Source organism: Bombyx mori, chromosome 23, assembly GCF_030269925.1.
Source record: "Bombyx mori chromosome 23, ASM3026992v2".
NCBI lineage: Eukaryota > Metazoa > Arthropoda > Insecta > Lepidoptera > Bombycidae > Bombyx > Bombyx mori.
In genome coordinates, this window is record NC_085129.1 from 7,497,363 (window position 1) to 7,521,631 (window position 24,269).

A 24,269-nucleotide genomic window follows, 5' to 3' on the forward strand; every position below is an offset into this window, starting at 1 on the left:
AAATATTTTGAAATAAATCTTTTTATATACTAATACACATTAAACAACAATTTGCATTGTTGTTGCCGTGTGACTGTAATGTAAATATTATTATAATAATTAGCCTACTTGAAATCGGATGACGCAAACGCCAAGGCTGGCACAATGATACGACTGTTGCAATCGTTTTTGGCAATTTATAATGGGATACATTTTCACAGACATTTATGGCGTAATATTATATAATATTATGTAATAATAGTTGCTTTAGAGCCAGAATAGGGGTTATAAGAAGTTACATTCATTGGTATTTATAGGCTAAGAATGGCTTTTCGAAGAATTGAGTTTGCAATAAATTACGACTTTTATGAGTAATTTTTCAAGCGTTTGAATGTCATATTATAATTTAAGGATGCTATTTCATGTTTGGCTATAACTATTTCCATTAATTTTATTTATTGTTATGAACTAAATGATTTTTATAATTGACAACAAAATTGAATTATTTACCAATATGCTAGATTTCTATTTTGTAAATTTAACATAAAGTTTTTGTCAGTTTAGTGTAACCATGAACGAATGTGAAACGCATGATCAAAGCGTAAAAGTAATTTTAAATAGCTTAGCGACTTGCGAAAACCAAAGAAAATTTATTATTCATTTAATACATTCAATAAAATATTACGGTCGGTTGACTTTTTTTTTTTATTGCTTAGATGGGTGGACGATGAGTGTTAAGTGGTTATTGGAGCCCATAGACATCTACGACGTAAATGCGCCACCCACCTCGAGATATAAGTTCTAAGATCTCAGTATAGTTACAACGGCTACCCCATCCTTCAAACCGAAACGCATTACTGCTTCACGGCAGAAGTAGGCAGGGTGGTGGTACCTACCCGGGCGGACTCACAAGAGGTCCTACCACCAGTAAGAACCAGAATTATTTAAATAAACAATAAATGTTTGACTTTTCGTTAAATTCGTAGGTTGGAAATTCCAAGTTTCCCGTATATCTTCAGTTTGTACGGAAATAGAAATATATTCCGACATTTCTCAGCTTCCCTTTGTTGAAAAACACGTTTCCTTGTACATTGTGTTTAAAAGGAATCTTTGCACGTTTCCAAAGCATTCATTACTATGTTTTTTCAAGTAAATGTCAAATTTTATTTTCCTACATTGATATTATGGGACAGCTTCTCAGCTTATGTCTCATACGTTTTGTTTAAGACAGGCAAGCACTTAAGGCACTAAACAAGTAAGAAAAGCCTGGTATATGTTAATATATAATAGTATTTCTGAAATTATTAAACAAAGTAGCAAACATAAATAAATAATAGTGCTTTTCAGGATATTATCAAAATAACCCTTCTACTCATATCTGTTCATAAAATATTTATAACTACTGATACCATGCACCCCACGCTTTTTTACAATAATATAATTTTTTCTTATACTATTTTTAATTCAAATTTATTAAAATTTATTTTCTATTTTTAGTTGGATTTTTTATAAAAGCGTATTTTGTTAGTTTTTTTATTTATTTTTCATTTCTTAGTTTTAATTCAATTTTTTCAATTTTTTTTCAATTTTTCTTTAAAATATTGCATTGTCATCGGTCCTTAATAAGTATACCAAATTTCGAGTTAATCCGACGTTTTGAAAGGGATCAAAATCATGTTCAAAGATTCCGTTACATACGTACGTCTGAAGCTAATAAAAGCGTATTAAGTAAACAATACATAATAATATGTACATTAGGATTGTATTACCGGTAATTACAATTTCAAACATTTATACAAAAATAGGAAACGATTCCCATGAGGTATACATAAAATTGAGTTTCAAACACCCAGGTAATCACTTGTGGGTGGTTGCTATACACAAAATGAAGGAAAACAGTGCGTTCCCTCGTTGGAATTTCAGTTAATTAAAGAAAATCAAGATTATTCTAGAAAAAAGCTTTTGAAGAATGCGATTTTCGAATGGGACGCTAAATAATTGCTTGTTTAAAGATCATGGAAGATCTAAACTAAATAAGTCTGTAATGCTTTTAAGTATTCTATTTATAAAATACGTAACATTTTGTAGGTCAACAAAGATATAGAGCAAGATTTTGCCCGCTGAGCTTCTCCGTGGGTCGCAATTCTGATCCGGGTAGATTCAACTTTTTTTCCTACCAAACCTTGGTAGCCTTGAAGGGCTGCACCAGCGTAACCGAGGTAGGTGAGCTCTCGGGGCTCTAACTTGGGGACGTTGCTAACACTTGCCCTGGTAAGGACAGTGCTTCGCAGAATGTACCGGATCAGAAAAAGCGACCCACTGAGAAGATCCGGTGATAAACTCAGTGGGCTGTCTGTGTCTATGGGTTAATTTACTCGCCGAACCCTTCGTCGCAAGCGACGGGTTCGATGTGGACGGTGACTGGTGCTTGAGGTACCCAAAAACACCGTTAGTGGATCGGAAGGATCCGAAATTACGTAGATTCAACAAAGTACTGCTTTGCTAGGATAGATGTTAGTCTCCCAGGCTGAACCCCGTGAGCTCGCTAACACGTTCGGTGAAGCTACCATATCCTGTAGAGACTACTAGCAAAAGTATGCAAAAAAATATATTTTTGGCGTTTCACAGTAACTGAGTGTCATATATTCAGAGAGATTAGCAACATAAAAAGCAAATAAACCACCGCCAGCGGACAGATAATGCACAAAATGGAGCTTTAACCATATCTTTTTCTTATTGTTGTTTTAGATGAGGGAACAGGCTGACGGGCTATTTGGTATTAAGTGGCTATCGAGGTCTAGCGTTGAAATCTCAAATGCTGTAGAAAATAATTTCAACAACTGCTGGGTGATGGTATTCACATTACTATATCTATGGGCCCCGAGAACTACGAAAAACCTGGTGGGCCGTGATCTGGTTCACCCATCTGTGCAATAAAAGGTTCAGTAAACTAAATATACAGATTCTTGGGACTTGATAGTGTGTCTAGATTATATAAATCACATAGTTCTTGTTTTTGAAATAAAGATCTTCGTTAAATGATAAGAAATAATTATTTTGTAAGTGTGCCGTTCAAGTGAGCTCCCGTATGAACCAGACTATTACAGATTACGTATTTTAGGAGACACTGCTTTAGATCGATTTAAACACTGGTGCGGCATTGTGAACTGACCAGATAAAAGCGGCAGATAAAAGCGGCTCATCATCACTATATGAACGCACGGACTGCGGCCATCAGAAAGGAGTTGCAGCGTGTTGTGAAGCTTGCCACCAGCACCTGAACTGATGACCATGACCACTCTGTCAAGAGTGATACCAGCAAAGAAGAAAAAACGGCATAGCGATTATCCTAATGGTAGAAACTTAATGTCTTTGTCGCAGATTTGGCGAAACAGGATAACTTTCTGCCTATAATAGTTATAGAAAGTGGACTAAAGTACTACGGTTTTTTAAAGGGTACGTCAAAGGAAACGTAATTCGACTGGCGTATAATAAAAAAAAGTTGATCACGTGCATTGCCTGAAAATGCATATTTTAAAAACTTTTCCGCCTTAAATACATAATTAACGTAAAAACCTTGAGACGTATGTAAGATTAATTGGAAAACTAAAGTAGTTTGTTTCATACTATATATTATGTAATATGTTTTCTACTTACAAAATAAGTATCGTAAAAGAATCATAAAAATAGAAAAACCGAGAAAATTACAAATCCCCAAAAAAACGAAATGTATGGAACATCAGTTATTTATCAAAGTATCGTCTTTAGAGTTATCGTCGCTGTCCTTAAAACTTCTGAATTACTCTGATCGATATGAAATTACATGGATGTAGCGGAGGTGATATCAATAATACGTTATCTATCTATACCTAGTCTTGCCATAAATACTGGGACAAAGAAAAAAAAAATCTATTGCAAATAACATTTATTACTTTTACAGTGTGTTAGTTTAATACATAAATATAAAACAATTTAAAGTATAAAAATCTTATTCGAAGTGGTCTCCATTGGCTGCAATACAGTCCTTTAAACGTTGAGGCCAGTTATCAATAGAAGCACGCACTCTTTCCATGGTAATTTTTTTTATTGCCAATCGTACAGATTGTTTTAGGGACTCAAAATTATCATGGCGTTTAGAGCAAGCCGTACTCTCTAAAACTGACCATAAATCATAATCCAGCGAATTAAGATCGGGACTAGACGACGGCCAGTCTTCAGCTCTGATGAAGTCCGAAACGTTCGTTTCCAACCAAGACTGCGTAGACTGAGCTTTATGACCTGGCGCCGAGTCTTGCTGGAAGGACCATTCTTGATTATTGAACATGGTGTTGTTAAGGGGCTTCACTACCTTCTCAAGAATGGTATCTTGATACACTTGTGCCGATGTTTTGATACCTTTTTCACAAAAGTATGGCTCAGTCACTCCTTCATAGCTAATACCCCACCAAACCATCACTGAAATCGGATAGTGCCCACGTTGCCCGGGTTGACTAATTGGGAAGCTTCCTTAGAGCTTTGAGCATAAATACGGTCATTTTGTTTGTTAAAATGTTGCTCAATTCTAAAAATTTTCTCAAACGTAAACAAAATTTTTCTATGACCTCCCTTTGCGTACCGCTTCAGTAGTTCTTTCGATTTAACCACCCTATTCTCTTTTAAATTATCAGTTAAGAAATGACCAGTACGTCTCTTATAAGCTGCAAGTCCTAAGTCATCTTTTATTATCCGAGACATGGTTCTAGGTGCTATCTTCATCTCCCGAGATAAAATCTTTTGCTTTCGGACAGGATTTCTTCGAATTATTTCCCTTACTACTTTGACCACCCTTTTCGTACGAACACTAAGTGGACGGCCAGATCTTTTTCTGTCACAAACAGAGGAGGTCTCATTGCACCTATAAAAATGACAGATTCCAAATTCAAATGTAATATTTTGTTTATTTTTAATTGTAACAGTATTTATGGCCAGACTAAGTATATTTAAAAATGAATTGCTGTTTGTTAGTCTCGCTAAAACTCCGAACGGCTGAACCGATTTGGCTAATTTTGGTCTTGAATTATTTGTGGAAGTCCAGAGAAGGTTTAAAAGGTAGATAAATGTGAAAATGCTCGGAATTAAATAAAAATATCAATTTTGTTTTTCCTTTGATATGTCCCCCGTCGGTCTTTTATTTATCGATTGAGGCACTACGAAGTCTGCCGGGTCAGCTAGTACTTAATATAAAAGTCCGTGTATTTATTCAAGTAGGCCTTCACTACCTGTGGACGGTCTGCAGGAGAGAGCCACATCCGGGTTGCCGCCAGTGCGGGCATCCGGACGATCACGCTCAGCACGCACTCGAAGCGTGCCCGCGTTAGGAGCACTCGCGGCGAGATCTCATCGCGGTGCTGGGGAGGGACCTCTCCTGGCGGGCTGTCATCGCCCGCGTGCTAGAAGACCAGAGTTCATGGGAGGCCATGGCCAGATTTTGCGACCTGGTCATGGCGTTCCGCGAGGCTGAGGAGGAAACGGAGTGGGATCCCTTTTCGGCTCCTCAGCGAAGATGGCGGGGTGGGTGACGCGGGCACGATGGTCCCGTTAATCTCTTGTAGGGGCTGTTGGGTACCGGGTGCGGGGGCGCCCGATGCTCTGCTGTCGGTTCCGTGGTGAGGCGGCGCAAGATGGCTCACGGTGTATCTCCCGAGACGACTTCCTGCGAGATCTTGCCGGGTATGAAATCCCGTCCTATTGTCAGGACGGGTACCGGCGACGGCGTATCTTCGGCGCGCACTATGCGGTACCGTAGGTTTCGTGGAGTCGGAGTAGTAGAGCTCGATGGGGCTTAGTCGGTAGTCGGTTTTGCGGGGCGGGTCCTGCGTGATTGACGCCGCGCAGCGCCTCGCGCGCCTTTCTCAAGGCGTAGTCTCCCGGTAGGAATTGGAAGAAGAGGAGGACTTTGGTCTTCCTCTTCTTCCTCTTCTTCTTTGGAGGCGCAGGAGTCCGACATAACCCGGTCTGCTACCCCTCTCGACCGGGTATACGTAAACGGATTCCCCAGCGTTAAAAAAAAACTAACAAAAAAGGCCTTCATTGGCACTTAATATCCTGAGAAATTTTTTGCCGATTCGAAATGAAGTTTCACTGCTGAGAAGAATCCACTCGAAGCTCGGCGCACATTACTCAATGTGGGTATTTTATATGACCCTTGTAGGCGGACGAGCATATAGGGGAACTGATGTCAAATGCATAGCCAAGCTACTTACTGCCTACCATAAATTTAATTAATGTACATGAGCTCGTATGGGTAGATACTAGCACCTCTTCTGTTTCTGCCGAGAAGCAGTAATGCGTTCAACTTTGAAGATATATTTTTTATATTTATTTGTAAATCAGATTTAGACTGCTCGTGTTTCAAGAGGGTATTGGTTTTCACGTTGTGATTTGTATACTATGTGACACCATGTGGGTTGTAAATCATTCATCTATCTATAATCTATATATATATATAAATGAATTGAATGAAATCGTTAGTCTCGCTAAAATTCGAGAACGGCTGGACTGATTTGGCTAATTTTGGTCTTGAATTATTTGTGGAGCTCCAGAGAAGGTTTAAAAGGTAAATAAATATGAAAATTCTCGGAATTAACTAAAAGTAACAATTTTGTTTTCATGGGTTTATTTTATACAAAAGTTTAGGTCTTTAATTTCTCGATTGAGGCACTACGAAGTCTGCCGGGTCAGCTAGTCTATATAGGTATATATAAAAATTAATTGCTGTTCGTTAGTCTCGCTAAAACTCGAGAACAGCTGGACCGATTTGGCTAATTTTGGTCTTGAATTGTTTGTAGAAGTCCAGAGAAGGTTTAAAAGGTAGATAAATGTGAAAATTCTCGGAATTAAATAAAGTTTAGGTCTTTTATTTATCGATTGAGGCACTATGAAGTCTGCCGGGTCAGCTAGTATTTAATAAATAAATACGTCTGAAGCTAATGAAAGCGTATTAAAAATGCTCTACAGTACTAACCACTGATCAGTTATAATATCAGACTAGAGTATAGCATGTAAGGGTTAAACGGAGATATTTCATGAAATTGATGAAAATGACAATTTAATCGAATCGAGGAGTGAAAGGTTATTCGGATTAAGGGAAAACTTTTGCTACGTTACAGGAGAGCTATGAAAAGTTTAAAATATTAAAAAAAATATGATAAGAAAAAACTTTTTTAGCTATTTGAATGGAGTAATATCTTCATTCAAGTTCTATTAACAATATCTAATTGTTGATGCTAATACCAAAACAAACGCACCTTTAATTAAAAAGATAAATGTCGCGAGATTTCGCTTAAAACAAATAGGCTTTCACCACTCGAAATAATTAAAACCAGGCGTACTTTGGTTTCTAGTCTCTCTTCACGAAAAGCATTCGAAACTCGGTCGGAAATAACAAAATGACAAACAAAACTCGAGATTAAACTGTAAAAGTAATTTTAAGTAAATCTACAACTCGCGGAATACAAAGAAAATATTAAATTTATTTATATTAACGTTCATAATTGGTTTATCCTAGCAGACAGTCGAGCTTTACAAGTGTTGATTTTTAATAAAAACTAGGTGATGACTTGCTTTGCTTTTTTTTGATAACGTCATCTTGTTGTGTCTTTAAAGCGGTTAGTTGCCCTCAATTAAGAAAAATAGCATTATTATTCGAAAAATAGTATATATATATACAAGAATTGCTCGTTTAAAGGTATAAGTTAAATAACAACGCAATAGAATTAGTAAGCGATTTAAAGAAGAAACTTAAAGTGATTTTAATTTAATTCTTAAGTTCATGTCATGGTAAATCATGTTTCATTGTTATAAGCAAGAGACAGTAAATGACATATCTTCATGCTTTCCAACAATAGTCATCCAGAAAAATAGAGTAACCATAAAATGCTCAGACAAAGTTCTTAACGTATTTGCCCACCTACGCACTTGTCATCCGTAGCTAAATAATGGTTTCCAAGCGCCAGACCCGGCTATGACTCGAAAGTCGTAACTAAGATTTCACGCAGAATTATGGGCGTTACTATGTTTTAGCCTTCTAACTATTAGGGCGAGTTACACAACGGCGAATTACACCTTGGAGACGAAGCTAGAAATATAGTTTATATACGACTCTTTATCCGAGCACCGAAACTACAAAATAAGTAAATATATAATATATAATAATAATATTACAACAATGATAATTTACACTAAAATTGATCATTAAATTATTTTTCAATTTGTTAATTCTTGTAGAACTAAAGTAAATTATAAATGTTTTTATGCATATTTCAGAATTGCTAAATTTACTATTTTACCATAAAACGAGGACACTGTTATGTATATTGTCAGATGTACAAACTTTTGTGTTGTAAAAAAACTGCCTGTAATGTGTATAATCTTAAGGTTGTTTTGGCATTTAGTCTTGACGTAGTGGGAGTAGCTTCACGTAAGCTATCAGTTAAAGAGATAGCGTGGGCGTTAACGTCTTTCTTTAAGGAAAATTTATTCGATACGAATTGTGTTTTCATTTTATACAAAGCGATACATATCATGACTTTTCAATAAAACTGACAAATTTATAGCCTTATGGTGGTATATAATGGTGACTTTATAATGTTTCCCGATACTTCAGCTTTTTTATTTTATTGCCCTTGTAGGCAGACGAGCATACGGCCCACCTGATGGTGAGTGGTTACCGTCGCCCATGGACTTCAGCAATGCCAGGGGCAGAGCCAAGCCGTTGCCTACCGCACATAAGTAAACATAAAAAAATTATCTAAATGTAAGGATGATAGCACGCGGCTGCGCAATCAAGCGAAAGTCCAAAGCATTAAACGTTACCCAGAAGCTACCAAATCGGAAACAACACATACGTTAGAGTTGAAATTGTTGCACGAGGGAATTCTGGACCTGTTTATGAATATTCATGTGACTAATAAGGTTCTCCGGGCGCTTTCTTTATTGAATCTGACATTATGAACCCGCTTCACATGTAAATTTTCAGTGGCGAACATATATAAATGTACAGGTGCAATTTTTGTATTGAAGCCATTTATTACATATGGTAATATGTTCGGGAACACGTGAGCGTCAAATTAAACACCTCATTTACGATTGCAGAGCTCAAGATATACGAGATCGCGTGTAGTTTTAAAACAGAAAGAGAATTTATTGTTCGCAATAAAGATTTAAGTGTTATTTTATACTAAAATGGTGATCACTGGTTAAGTACTGCATTTAGGTGACTTTCTTTATCGTTTTGATTGTTAGAGGTTTTATGAATAAATATATTACTGAAAAATCAAAGAATTCTCAAACATAATCGATACGTGTGCGTTCGCATGATGAATTTTTGTATCACTACTATTTTCCCGGTAGCTAACTATTTTTTGTAACTCAACTATCTATAAATACGGTATTTATTAATGTTAGTTATTTATAATTGCCATTATCTACTTGAGAATTAAGAGCAAGGCCATTGAAGTGATCGTCGGCTAATAGGTAAAATGCCGGTGTGTGTGACAGGTTCTTTTTTTTATTATTGATGGATTACTGGTGGCCCAGAGGCCTTTCCAGTTTCACCAAGATAGGTGGGCGAGCACGGGCTCAGCCAGGAGGGGTGGGTTTTACTAACAGGTGCCCGAGCGCCTCCAAAGGAGACCTAACAACTCAAGAGCAACTGTTTCGCGAATTAATCTACTACTGGATCGGAATCGCGACCCGTTTAGAAGATCCGGCGAGAAACTCAGCGGGCTAATGCATGGGTTACGTTGCACGTCGAACTCTTTGCAAAGTTCGACGAATACGGTTACCGGGGTCCGTAAGCCTTCTCCTAGCGTTAGAGCTGAAGGCTTATGCAAGGGTAAGAGGTTCTATTGAATTATTGTTTCCATTTTATTATTTGGTGTAGTAAAGTGGTTACCGGAGCCCGTAGACATTAAAACGTCAATGACGTGATCCACTTTGGGTCTAGTGGTGGGGCATGGTAGAAGTGTGGGGTAGCCCTTGTATAAGTTATAGTTTAAAACTGAGACTCAGAACTCATGTTTTTTTTTTTTTTTTTTTTTTTTTATTGCTTTGATGGATGGACGAGCTCACAGCCCACCTGGTGTTAAGTGGTTACTGGAGCCCATAGACATCTACAACGTAAATGCGCCACCCACCTCGAGATATAAGTTCTAAGGCCTCAGTATAGTTACAACGGCTACCCCACCCTTCGAACCGAAACGCATTACTGCTTCACGGCGGAAATAGGCGGGGTGGTGGTACCTACCCGTGCGGACTCACAAGAGGTCCTACCACCAGTGATTACGCAAATTATAATTTTGCGGATTTGATTTTTATTACACGATGTTATTCCTTCACCGTGGAAGTCAATCGTGAACATTTGTTAAGTACGTATTTCATTAGAAAAATTGGTACCCGCCTGCGGGATTCGAACACCGGTGCATCGCTACATACGAATGCACCGGCCCTCTTATCCTTTTAGGCCACGACGTGTTTCATGGTTAGTGGTGGCAATTTGTAATTAGTTAGTGGTGGCAATTGTTGTTAATGTCTATGGGCCCCAGTTAACACTTAACACTAAATGGGCCGTGTGCTGGTCTACAACAACAGCACCTAAACAAAATCGAAAAAAAAAAATTCGAATGGCATCCGTGAAATCTAGTACTTAAAATTTAAATACATGTCTGTCACTTTTCTTTATTTTTTATATATCTTTCTTGAAGTATTTTGCTATAAATGTTTTTGAAGATGAACGTATGTCTTATCAATGTCGTTGCGTCGTCGTATTTAGCAGACACCATGACGACGTGAAACGAAAGTTTTGTGGTTAAACATTTGAACATATAGGTTTGTAGACGGTAGGCCGTAGCGTATATACTGTGATTTATACGACAATGGTCTCTGACTAAAAATACTTTGACGTACGGACAGAAGAACATGGAAGATCAAAACAGTTCCGTTTTAATCAATTAAATATATAGTAACAAAATAGCTGTTCATTCCATTGCTGGCTGCAGAATGAAAATTCTTTAATTACAGTACAGTAAGTTAATCAGAAAATTAATAATTTATTGAAGTTACGTACCTGTAAATTATGGTAGAACCACAAGGATCCAGTTACGGAAATTGCAAACCATAAAAATAGCGTGAAGACCGACACTTGACTGATATGCAGGGAGTTCAGGATCGTGGAGAGTACGACGGCGAGGGCGTGGCATAAGACAATGGGCAGTGCACAGCGGTCGATGATATCCCATGGAACTTCCTGTTCAACAAACAAGATTAAAGTAATCGTCAAAAGTACATATTTTTAAAATAGTTGGAGTTCTTTATAATGTTTTATTGAATATTTTTCTGATTCTCTCTATAATAATACACAGTCCCATGAGTATAGGAACCCAACTTTGTCTATTACTAGTAGATTTTTTCCAAATCATTTTTTGTACTAATTTATGTCTTGACCGAAGTGTTGGGTTTCCGTACGCATCGCCACCACAGTTTTGCTTATTTTTATTCAGGAAGAAATTAATAATTAGGTCTGAAGAGCGCAATAGTTGACATTAAAATACAACTAAAACTTCAGCTTAACATGTTTACTGCGGGACATGCCCATATTGGCCCGCCGCGGTATTTTCAGCTAGTGCGGATGAAGAAGACTGTCTCTCTCGCTGTGCGGACCGATTTATTACAAGTGTTTGTAAGATTTTGACATCGACAACTATATACTATAAATTGTATACAGTATGTACTCGCAAACTTATAGCATTTGAATCTACCCTAGTGATGGTGCTTCGAGAAAAACCTTCCCCGCCTTTGTGGAAATATCGACGGGGGCGCATTTTGACCCGGCGCCACCCCAGATGAAGTTTTATGATTTTACTTGCCGCAGCCAAGGTGTTAAGGTGAGCATTTAAGTTACAGTGTAAGCAGTGATGGGATCGATTTTTATTAGGCGAAGCGTGAGCTCTTCTGTCAACGAACGAAAATCAAAAAAACGTAAACTTGTGCTTGTAATATGCTTGTGATTTCTTATTTCGTGATGCCGTGATGCTTGATCCTTATTAAGTGTCATAAGCAAACTTAACATTTGATTAAGTAATGATTAAGTGTTGATTAAGTAAGTACATATAATGGCGAACTTAAAGATTTATAAAAGACTTTAATGAATTAACTTAAAATATCGGGAGAATTTAATATATATATTTTTTATTTTGAATTGTGAATTACGCTCTATATACGTTTCACCAAAATGAACTATCTTAAAAGCGTTAAATCCTAAAATTTTCGATTTTTTTCAACGTCTAAACGTCTCACGCAAAACTTCAAAAACATGCTATAATTCCTAAATTTTATCCCTGAATCTACGAGTATTTTAACCCATAAAAATATTGCAGTATCACTGCTTATAAATCTAGCGTAAACATAAATTGTAATAAATAAATTGGGTGTTCTACAATTAACAATCAACGTTCATAATCAATTCGAGCGTCCATGTAAACCAACCACTTTATACACTCACACGCACTTACACACATCGACACAACACAATCAGATTCAAACTTATTCTGCAAGTTATCATTTGACAAAATTTATCTACCTATTTAACTGCCTTACCTTTACCTTAGTTGGACTACCTGTGTTCATTAATCATGTTAACATTTTTTGGAAACATAATGTGTTTCTCTAATTGGCTCATGTTTGTGAAAACATCCTCTGTACCTTGTGTCTAGTTAAATGCTGTTGAAACATTGTTGATTAAATAAATAAATAAAGAAATAAAGAAATAGGCAGACCGTAATATCTTTTCGTATTGAAAGGAAAGGTATTGTCCTCAACATAATAGCACGATCTCATCGTAAATCAATTTTTCAATGAAATTGAAGAATAAAAAAGTTTGATTTACGCTTATATTTTTATTATGTATGTTTTGTTGTTGAATATTTTCCCTTATCACAGGAAATAGATGAAATATCGTCCGCCATGTAGTAAAATGTTCCGGTGTTCTGGCAATTTATTGACCGCACATTATAATGCTATCTTAGACCATTGGGTAAGCCCCACTTTTATATACAGATATGTTTAAATAAAATGACTGATCTGTTTCAGGGATCGAGACACTACGGTTGTGGTTACGATTTTAGCTAATAGAACTAATCACCCGGATCATTCCTATTATTATTAAATAAAGTTTTCAGATAGTCAAAGATATTTAGTATGTGTGACACTACGTCATCTACAGAACTGAAAACAACACCTCATTACTTAAATATTTTAACAACCGTCACAAGTTTATACATTTCTGACTTAACTTTAGCCATAACTAGAATCGTGCTTATTAACAAATTGTCTAATTACTGATAGATGTTTACATACACAGGATCCTTAGGACTATACAAGAGACGCGTAAATGTTTGCTAACGAAAAGACTGAAAGCACAGCTTCATCACAGTACCCGTATCCCCGTACGTACCGATTGTCTATCTTGATAAAACACAAGCATTTAGAAAAATTGCTTATAATTATTTGCACAAGTTTTCAATTTATATACATACATGTACTTGTATCAAAATTCAATACTTAGCTCGACTGGCTACGAATTATACTCCCTCTTATCGTAAATAATGTTTAGATTTCATTTAAGATACTTATGTGTGTTTATTTAGCTTGACTTTTTGTAATAACAGTCTATGAATGTACTTAACAATCTTCTTTCAAAAGAATGTAGAAGAAACCTTACTTGCCTATTGCTGTTCATTACTCCTTTGGTTTCTTTTTGCAGGAGTTGTGTTGTGTATATTGTATTTGTATTGTTTAAATTTATATTGTTATTAAATAAAAGTATACGTCGGTGCAGCGTCACTGTTTAGTTAACTAAAAATAGTCAAAGTTAACTTTTTCCTTAATGTTACGCATGTCAACAACTGTTTAAGACTGTATTCAAGAGAATTCATGTCTAAGCTATCCCCACTTTCTACTATTAATACGAGTGACAATAATAATTGTATGTACAAAACATTCCGGCTCGAGCAGTCGAACGAGACGGAGCTCTCTGCTATTATTGTTATACACTTTAAATAAATGGAACTCATTGAAAAAGTGAATCCTACTTACTGTCACTATGGAAGGCAATGGTAATCATGAAGAGAACGGCGTCAGCAACGCTGACGTCATCATTTTAAAAACATCATGGAACAAACCTCTCCGTCATATTATTATATGCTTTTCGTGTATCATTTAGGGCATGTATCATTTACTTCTTATCAGTTCTCATTGAAAAAAAATAGGATTATGTAATACTACAACATTCGCTATAATGGTTGCCAGAAAGAGATAGCTTTTAGTGATATGAGCACCGAGTAATATATTTTATAGTGTAGTTATTTTTTGAATGCAATAAAGTTTCGAAAAAATAATCTTTAATTATGAACGTACTTAAGTTTATATCTAAGCAATTACATGTACAACTGCCATAAGACCGCTAATTTTAAAAACTGTGCCATAATGTTTGCGTAAAGTGTTATTTTAATCTAGTTTTAGTCGAGGCGTCCCACAAAAAGAGGTTAATAGATAGACGTCGAAAAATTCCAGTACTTTTCAGTTTGTAAAATGATTTTTTCATTTTTATTACATGTGTACTCAAATACAAATGCTTTTATTAATCTACTTATTTCTCTTGCAAGCTCACGTTATTTTCGTTTTCTCATCCGAGCGCCAGAATCGACATGATAAAATTCAAAACAATAAACATATTTGTGTTACACACGCTGGGCTGATTTAAGATTTTCACAAGAAACATTTTAGATACTGGAAAAATATCTAAATCCTTTGAAAGTCATTGTTCAGTTAAAATAATTTCGAAGAATTGTAAAAATTGAATCATATAATTTTTTTACCCGAGCTCCATTTGAAAATCTCTTCGGAAATAGAAACAAAAAATATCATGTAACATTTGCAAAGTATTATTTTATCTAGTGATCCTCGGTGGAGTAATATAAATATGCTATAAAATGTTTCAGGTTTTAATAAAAATAAGGTTTTAAAGGTTTTATAAATAAGGTTTTAAAGGTTTTATAAATAAGGTTTTAAAGGTTTTATAAATAAGGTTTTAAAGGTTTTATAAATAATGTTTTAATAAACGTTTCAATTTAAAAATACGTTTATGTGGAAAGTTTGCACATAAATGTTAGCGCAAGCATCGTCGCCGTAATTGTTTTTCGTTTGGTTCCATGTCTCAAGGGGTTCATAACTCAGTGACTAAGGAAATTTCGTAATTAGTGATTGTGCTCTATAAAGATTCGGCAGTATTTGAAGGAGTTTTTTATGTTACCAAAAATGTAGACTCATCATCTCTTCATCTTAGGCCTTACATCCCAGGCTGGCCCTTAGCCCGGTCCAGTATGTCTCTCTAGACTGCTCTGTTCAGGGCTTTCTCCTTCTAGTTTTTGACACCAACAACTTTGAAGTCCTGCTTTACGCCATCTAACCATCGCCTGCCACGACTTCTGCGGTCCTCTGGTTTACCATAGGTATAGTAGTTGTCTTGGAATTTTGGTTTCCTCATTTCGAACTACATATCCTGCCCATCGTAGGCGTCCAATTTTTATAGTTTTTACGATATTAGGATCTATGTAAATATCATACAACTCGTGGTTATAGAGTGTCCTCCATATATCGTTTTCCTGCACAGCATTGAATATCCGCCTTAGAATCTTACGCACGAATACAAGTAGACGGTTCTCATCCTTTTTGCTGAGTACCCATGTCTCTGAGCCATAAGTAAGAATGGGTGTCGGTAGGTTTTTATAAAGAATAATTTTGATATTTCGTGATAGAATTTTGAAACAGAAATATTTAAGCAGGCCGAAGTAGTATTTATTCGCTGACAGTATTTTTTTATTAACTATTTCTGCTGTTACGTCATTATTAGAGAACTAAGATATACAAATTCATTAATAGATCCAAAAGTGTTATGGCCAATAATTTTATGGGCTGTGTGATCATAAAAAAAATATGCCTTATCTTACCTGAGACGGGTTCGATGGGCCTTTAATCAGGGAGCCTCGACGTGCTGAAGGCCGACGATGCATCGACGGCGCCGTGATCGACGCTCGCCGAGTTACGTCCCCGGCAACCATGATTCCCACTTACTGCTCCGAGCACGACACTGTCAACAAAATTAATCTCTTTATTACACTTCAGTAAAATAAATATACATTTAAAATCAGAAAATTTGTTATTTGTTCCAAAATCAAAGTGGCGTAGCTGCGATGTATACTGCTAACCGCTATATTGCTTTTGTCATTATCATCTCGAAACGTAATAAATGTATTTTAATAAAGCATAAGATGGTATTTATAGCGGAGGGTGAACTCAATTTTTTCACAGTAGTTTTATATTAGTGATACCTAAGTCCAGAGGTGGACAGTCTATTAAATGGCTATCGGATGATGATGTGTTGTGTATAGTGCGATGTGATGTGAATGTTTATTTATTTGTTGAAATTCCACCATAACCTCTGACAGTGAAAATTTTGAACAAAAAAGATCAGTTGCAAAAAAATGTAAACAACAAAAAAATCGGTTGACACTCAGAAGAGACAATGGTTGGTGAAAAATGTAAACAACAAAAAAATCAGTTGACACTCAGAGGAGAAAACGGTACGTAACTAGTTTGTCTCTGCTTTTATATATGAAAGGTGAAAGGCAGTTTGATGAAAAGTACAATTGATTGAAACTGATCGATCACAGCAGACAAAATACAAAATACCTTGCTCGTTTAACTCGTCTACGTGAAACTTAACCCGTAGATAGATGGAAAGGCCTCTTGTATATGACAATGCCTTCATTCCAAATAAAAAGTATCTAGATTGTAGATGCACTATTCAACCTGTGCCAAATTACTTTAATAAATGTCAAGACTGCCAAGCTAAGAGGGTAAAGGGTTACTTCCTTTGCATCAGTTTATTGCCTATTTAAGATTTCAAATGACCCTTACTTATTTTTCTTACTTAGTGTATTCCAGATCCTAATTAAATTATTCATAAGCTATGTTTTCACGACAAAATAAGCTCATGATTTTGATTGTTTTTAAATATACACAACGACAACAATTTACGATTATATGAACAAAGACATAGGTATATCTAATAAAAGACAAATACAGTACTTGGAATTGAAAACAGCGAACATTTCAATAGAACAAAATATTATTAATTTATATCATTTAAAATGTACGGTATACAAAAAACGATAATAAATATGTTAAAAACTGAATTGGAGATTATTTGCATTTAAGGGGTATTTTAATATACTTTTCGGAAATAAATCTGTTATAAACCTAAATCAAGGAGAAAAAAAATGTTTTGATCATTACTTTAATAGATAAAAAATCTTGTTTGATGCCCGGGTGTTGTGCTGTAAATAGAAAGTGCAGTGGATGTAAATGTCGCGAATCGTTCTGTGGCGAGCACAGCGGGCGGGCCCAGTTCGGACGTAAGTTTATTTTTAAACGAACGGTCTCCGTGCGCCGGCCGACCTAAAACCCGCCATTGCCAGATTTATATGAATTTTGATAGATGACGTGTGGGCGATCCTCGATTTAACATACGATCGAAATGTGACCGTCATTCAAAAGGTTGTAACCATTACCCGAACGATTTGTTACAAGAATACCAAACGCGAAAAGATTTTATTTGAGCTCCCATAAATTTAATAGTCTTTCTAGTATTATGAATACGCGAGGGCTTTCAGACGTCTTGTGTGTATTATTTTTGATGGATTAAGTCACTTGACGCCTGTTCTTGAGCGGAGCTCATAGAGATTTACATGTGATGTGATATTTCATTAATTGAGCAATATCTCACCCGTACTGAAACAAAGGTTTTTCCAAACCCGGAATGTGTCGTTAGATTCGTCGGAGAATTATGATGGGTTGTGACTGCTAGTAAAATAATTAGAAATTTTAAACATAGAAATGAATGTAAAATTGTGTTCATGATATTTTTCTATAAGCCATCCACTCAAACTGATTCACTGAAAACAAACGCGGTTTTTAGCAGCATCATCATACAGCGTTCGTGTTACAGTAAAATGTAATCAATACCGTATACCTTAAACCACCCAAAATTTATCAAAAGTATACATAAATTCTACAGTAGATTAATTACAACAAATTGAAATCAACTTCAACTAATATCATTTGTCTGACTGAAGGTCTATTTTATGATGATGTCTATTTTACATTTAATAAAAAAAATACATAATATCTTGTCACAGGGCGTCTTGTGAGCCAGCAGAGGTAAGTAACCACCCCGCCTATTTCTGCCGTGAACTGTTTGAAGGGTGGATTAGCCCTTTTTACTATAAAACTAAGCTTTAAAACTCGAGTCTCAAGCATTTTACGTAGGCTTCGGTAATTAGCATCAGGTGGTCCACTGGCTCGGCTCATATACGCAATAATATTTACATACATAAAAAGGATAACTAAAGAAGAGCAAGTAATGGGGAAAAAGCCAGCGGATTATTGAATTATTTTCTGCTTTTTTTTTCTTCACACATTTCTCCGGAACTACTGGTCTAGCTAAAGGCGTCAGAAGCAAGGGTTATTGGATCTGATGGATCCGTAAGGACGTGTCTAGGGCGTCGACGGCGACTGGCTCCTGCGTGATCAGGATTCGGGGAGTAGGCTGCAACGATAAGGCGATTATCATGAATTTGCCCTTTGAAAGAGCACCGCTGTGCTTTTCGCTGGGTTGATGTGACAGCTGCGCTCTGGGATTGCCTCGCGATTAGGGATTTTTTTCTACTCGAGTAGTAAACGCTCGTGTCGTCAGCAAATATGGCTAATCGGGTTGGCGGCGACTGGGGAATGTCGTTAGTAAACAAACTAAAGAGGGGGGAGAGAGGACGAAGCCTTGCGGGACGCCGGCCGTGAGAGGTCGCCGGAATAAACAATCGTTAGAGGATCAGTGATACATTTTTTTAAAAACCATTTCGTTGTTTAAAAAAAGAATGTTGTGTAAGATCCCGTTGTTATTTTAAAATACCTATAAACTCTATTGTACTACGGAACCTGAATCGGGATCTGGTTGTACTTATTCTTGTCTCGAATATATTTTGGGTTAATGAACGCAAACATATTTTTATTTGGTGGAATAATATTTGCGACGTTTCGAATACCTTCCAGTTTTTGTGGTCGTCGAAGAGTTGGTCAGTTTTTGACTAGTTGAATTAATTACTACTTAAACTATCAATTATCAAGGTATCATTACTACTCAGTATCCAGGCTGTCTCAAACTTTTAATTAACAAATAAAACACATATTTTTTTTGAATTGCAATATAATGTAAATATGTTCCAATTATGTACATAAGTATGTAATAAAATATCCGATAAATGCGCACCGTGGCTCTGATGTTAGGCCTTTGTTGTTTTTATGAAATTTAAGATAATTTGTATCTCATCTATGACGTATTGGGCCTGAATCTTAAACCCAGTAATTGTTCCCGTTTTATTCGCATATAAACCTGATTTATAAAATCCCATAGAAATAAATCGCAATCGATTGATCATATAGATTGATTCATGCGCAGTGTGTCAGCTGACGATGTCCTGTTGAAATCACGTGTCGTATGGATCTATGATGCCCAGATGAGGCCACAAGAACTCCGTTATCATGTTCCTGTAAAGAACACTACAAAGTTTGCTAGTACCAGCGTAAATTTCTGCGTTGTTGTATCGATTTTTTATGTAATAAGAACAAATGATATTATTTGCTTTTTTGTGCAGCGTTTATTTTCTGTAATCAGAATAATCATAGATGTAAAATTTCAATGTTGCCAATTTTAATATATAAACTGTGCACACTTATTTAGAACCTGGTACATAATAGGTTAGGTATATCCCCATATTTTTTCTTACTTATATATTTCGGTCATACACATTGTATTTGTTTATTCCAGGCCTACCATTCTGAGGCTGATGATTGACGTCAGACGATCGATCATAAATTGTAAACGATATTAAACTAAATCTGAATGTAAATGTCACGTTGTGAGATGTGATCAAAGTGTAATATGCAGTCGCAGAAATTTATTTTTTATTTTTTTGTTTCTATTATGTACAACAAAAAACGGTCAACAATAATTCTTTACATTTTTCATGTTACAAAATACTTAATTATGATAAAGAGCTGATACAGGCTTTGTGAAAAAAAAAGGTCATGCAATTTACTCCTAATCACAAGATGAATAAAGATATATATTTTGAAGCACTAATTAACTATTAATCTAATATATAAAATTCTCGTGACACGGTGTGCGTGATTGAACTCCTCCGAAACGGCTCGACCGATTTTCGTGAATCTTAGCCTGCATATCGGCCAGAGTAGAGAATCGGACGACATCTATTTTTCATCCCCCTAAATGTTAAGGGTGGTCCACCCCTAAATTTTATTTTTTATTTTTTAGACAATTTTTTTTGTATTTATTTTTTTATGATACAGCATACAAAAATACATACAACCCTAAATTTTCACTCCTCTACGATCAACCCTAAATTTTTTATTTGTTAACTATAAACTTTAATTTTTTTGGCAAGATTTTTTTTATTTTGTCATGTCTTAAAATAAAAAAATCATATTACTCTACATTTTCACTCTTATACGATCAACCTCTATTTTTCCATCCCAAATTTTTATTTTTTTTATTCTATGCACAGATCCGCAATAAGGTTGCAAGATGGCAATCAAAATATTATAATTGTAGTACGATAAATTCTCATTCAGAGTTTATAATTTCAAGTTCCTTTAATTATGATTTTTTTTTTAATTCAATTTGATCTGCCCTCGCCGGTCGACTACTGATCAACTATCAATCGATCAGCTATCCCCGCCGGGTGTCACCGCTCATCCAGCAAACATCACGTAGTAGGGATGAGGACGAAGCCGGTCTCCTGTCTTACTCACTCGATGTACTCACTATACATTTTTCAGCCATGTTTTTTTGGTTTTATTTGTGTATCAATAGTATGTTCAGTAGGTCTGAGAATCAGCTACTATCTATTTTTTATACCCCTAAGTGATAAGGGTTGTCCACCCCAAACATTTATTTTTTATTTTTATTTTTTGGATGTTTTTTTTGGTTATAATGAGGTACTATGTGGTTGAATGAGGTTTTTTTTCTACACTAGAATTTCCCTAGAAATCTTATTTAAGGTAACACGTTTGCCGGGTCAGCTAGTAGCTTAATAAAAAAAATGTAATGGTTCGTATCCATATTATGTTTGACTATTAAAATATACATATGTATTTGTTACTCAATGTTTAAAATGTGTTATTTTTTTTCGTAGGCGTTGTTTGTTTATACAAGTTTCTCGATAAATTGATATTAGACTTGGAGGTACACCTCAGAGGAATAGTTTATTATTAAACGTCAATATTCACTGGAAATCAATATCGATGACGGAATCAGAAAACTGGCATAGACCCAAATCGTATCTAATTCTGAGTTCATAGTCTGGGCTTTAAAGTAAATTTAGATTTTGTTTCTGTCTTTAGAAATAAACCTTAGTACTATTCATTAACATCACTTGTTGGATAAAATACAATATAGTAATATAAAATGAGAAATGTTTGTGAAAATTTTATGTTGTAAAAAGATTGCTGATTCAGTTTGTTGTTATTTTCAAACGATTCATTTTGGGTTTGTTTGTTTCTTTGCTTTAATCGCGAAGTTTTCGGTTTATTGAAATGAAACCGTCCTTACAAAATTCCGCTTCACGAGGAAAATAATGAAAAGAATGGTGTTCTTTGAAAATGCTTCTATTACATTAAAAAAAGGAACCCATTTTTTCTTTCTCTTAGTGTTTCCTGAAAAGTTTACAAAATAATGTTTATTATTTCATTTCTTTTCACGTTTATAACTTTTGAATTACATGAAGCTTTATAAGCTTTACTCTTTCAGTTGAAGGTATTATATATGGTCGCTGTTCTTTTCTGCCATGGTCTTTCATAAAAAAATTGTTTCGATTGTTTTTACTGAGTTATTGTTCTTTTGTAAGTCAGAGTGCGGTGTACAAGCTGAATTTTTATTGTTTAGTAATTTTTTTTGCTTGTATATTCTTGAACAAAAAACCTTTCAAGGCATACAAAACATAATTGAACGCATAAACTTGTAATCACATTTTCAAAAGGGACCGAAAACACGTTTCAAAATATTTCAATTAGCCTACGCAGTTATATCAGCCAGCATTAACGTATTCTGCATTATGTACAGAAAATTACTTACTTAACAGACAATAAGTGGTTTTATTATAGATTAATGTGAGGACTTGTAATTTACCTGAGTATATCTGTATTAAAATGAATTCAATATGTAAATGTTATTGAATCGAGTATGGATATTGAGATAATATATAATATACTATAATGTGAAGCATATTTTAGATCAACAACTTTGAATATTGTTGGACGTAAAGACAACCAGAGACACTCGCACAAAAATACCTTACCACACCACAAAAAAACTCTTTCTAATTTTCACAAACAAAAAAGTGTGAGTCAATTAAATAATCACGTACATTTGAAAAATGATGTCTTTGAATCGCCGAGAAACTCGCGAGATATAAGCTCGTGTCACACGTAACTCGCGTGCGTGTGGTACTACGCAACTATCAGATTCTACTGTACCGAAAAGCACCGACGGCTGTGCTCTGCTCCGACGCATTCACGCGTACAAGCATAGTCCGAAATTAGAACACATGCGCATTATTATTTATTACCCCGTTTTCGCGTAGATGGTAAAATCAGATATTCACTCGAAGCTTCAGAATACATCTTGGCAATCCACAAATGCATTAAATCGACGAAATTCAACAATAATTTCCGAAAAGAATAAGCAAAAAACATTTTGTTTACTAAACGTAGTCCGTAAGTGCAAAATAATTGCAGTGATTTTCAGATTACACCGAATAAAATGTACAATTTATTGTAAAACAGCTGCCGCATCTCCGGCTAATGTTTTTATTTATTCGGCTAAAATTGTTTTTATTTATTTATATTTACTGACAAGTTTCAAAGGGGTCAAAAATCAAGTTTGAAAAACGAAGCTTACATTGACATTTTAAAGTCTTTAAGAACCTATTATAGGATCTTCGGCACAGTACACTAGATAACACTAATTGTTAAAATATGATTTTGTGTTTGGTAGTTTGGTTTCCGACATCACAGATTATTTAAACAAACTGAATCATACGTACATTATGTTAAATAGAGTCATTTTTTATTCTCATTATCGTTGAGAAGTGAAGCTCAGTTTAAAATGAAAACTAAACAATTTTCTGCTTATTCGGATAAATGACGCTAGAATATTATTATATGGAATACATACATGTATACAAAATGAAAGAACAAAATCAAGTCGTCGTAGCCCAAAGGATAAAACGTCCGTTATAATCGTAACAATTTACACTCTGTACTGATGTTTGAATTATACAATGTACTATAATGTCTTTGTCTTTGAATTACGCACTCCGTTACTAATTTTTGTAATAAAATACGGACTTCTCGTGTTCACGAATCTTCCGCGGTAATGTATTAACATGATAATAAGATCTGTAATAAAGATCTTCTTATCAGCCCACAGACGACCACTGCCAGACATAGGCCTCCCCCACGCCTCGCCACAAAGACCGGTCCCGCGCTGCCTGCATCGACTGGATCCCCGTGAACCTCAATAGGTCGTCGGCCCTCTTGTAGGAGGCCTACCCATGCTACGTCTTCCAGTACGCGGTCGCCACTCAAGTACTTTCTGATCCTAACGACCATCCGTTCTACGGGCAATGTGCCCTGTCCACTGCCTCTTCAATCAAACTCGTAAAAATTATAATTTGCATAATTGCAAGTGGTGGGACGTCTTATGAACCTTCCTGCCGCGAAGCAGTAGTGCCTTTCGATTCAAAGGGCATCTTTTTTACTACAGAAACGGAAGTCATATCTCAAAGTGATTGGGGGTATTTCCGTTGTTGTTTATAGGCTCCGGTGACTACTTAATACTAGTTCGGCCGTGAGCTCGTTGCACAACCTAAGCAATACAAAAAAACAAACCAATCTATATTTTATTTTCTTCGATTTACTCGAGTCGTACACATCAATAAAACTACTTCTATCATTTCATCTATAAATATTTTTACGCGCTGGAGCTCGGTATAAATAAAACTTCCACCGAAGCACATATTAAAACTTTAAAATTCTCAACTCACTTCTTTCGCTTCGTT

At 35.6% G+C, this 24,269-nt stretch overlaps 1 protein-coding gene across 3 annotated transcripts in view; it reads right to left on the bottom strand.

Annotated features, from left to right (window-relative positions):
• LOC101739940 (D-beta-hydroxybutyrate dehydrogenase, mitochondrial) overlaps window positions 1–22,722 on the bottom strand; it is a 34,952-nt gene extending 12,230 nt beyond the window's left edge. Inside the window, exons 1-3 of one of the 3 annotated variants that reach the window (XM_038019302.2) lie at window positions 22,575–22,722; window positions 16,023–16,162; window positions 11,084–11,263 (exon numbers count right to left, since the gene is read on the bottom strand). In XM_038019302.2, the coding sequence (XP_037875230.1) occupies window positions 11,084–11,263; window positions 16,023–16,133 (291 nt within the window). In that variant the 5' untranslated portion in view covers window positions 16,134–16,162; window positions 22,575–22,722. Of the gene's footprint in view, window positions 1–11,083; window positions 11,264–16,022; window positions 16,163–22,500 lie in introns of all 3 variants that reach the window. The other 2 variants (XM_038019303.2, XM_062675181.1) reach the window with 2 other exon arrangements.
• Window positions 22,723–24,269: the final 1,547 nt, after the last annotated feature.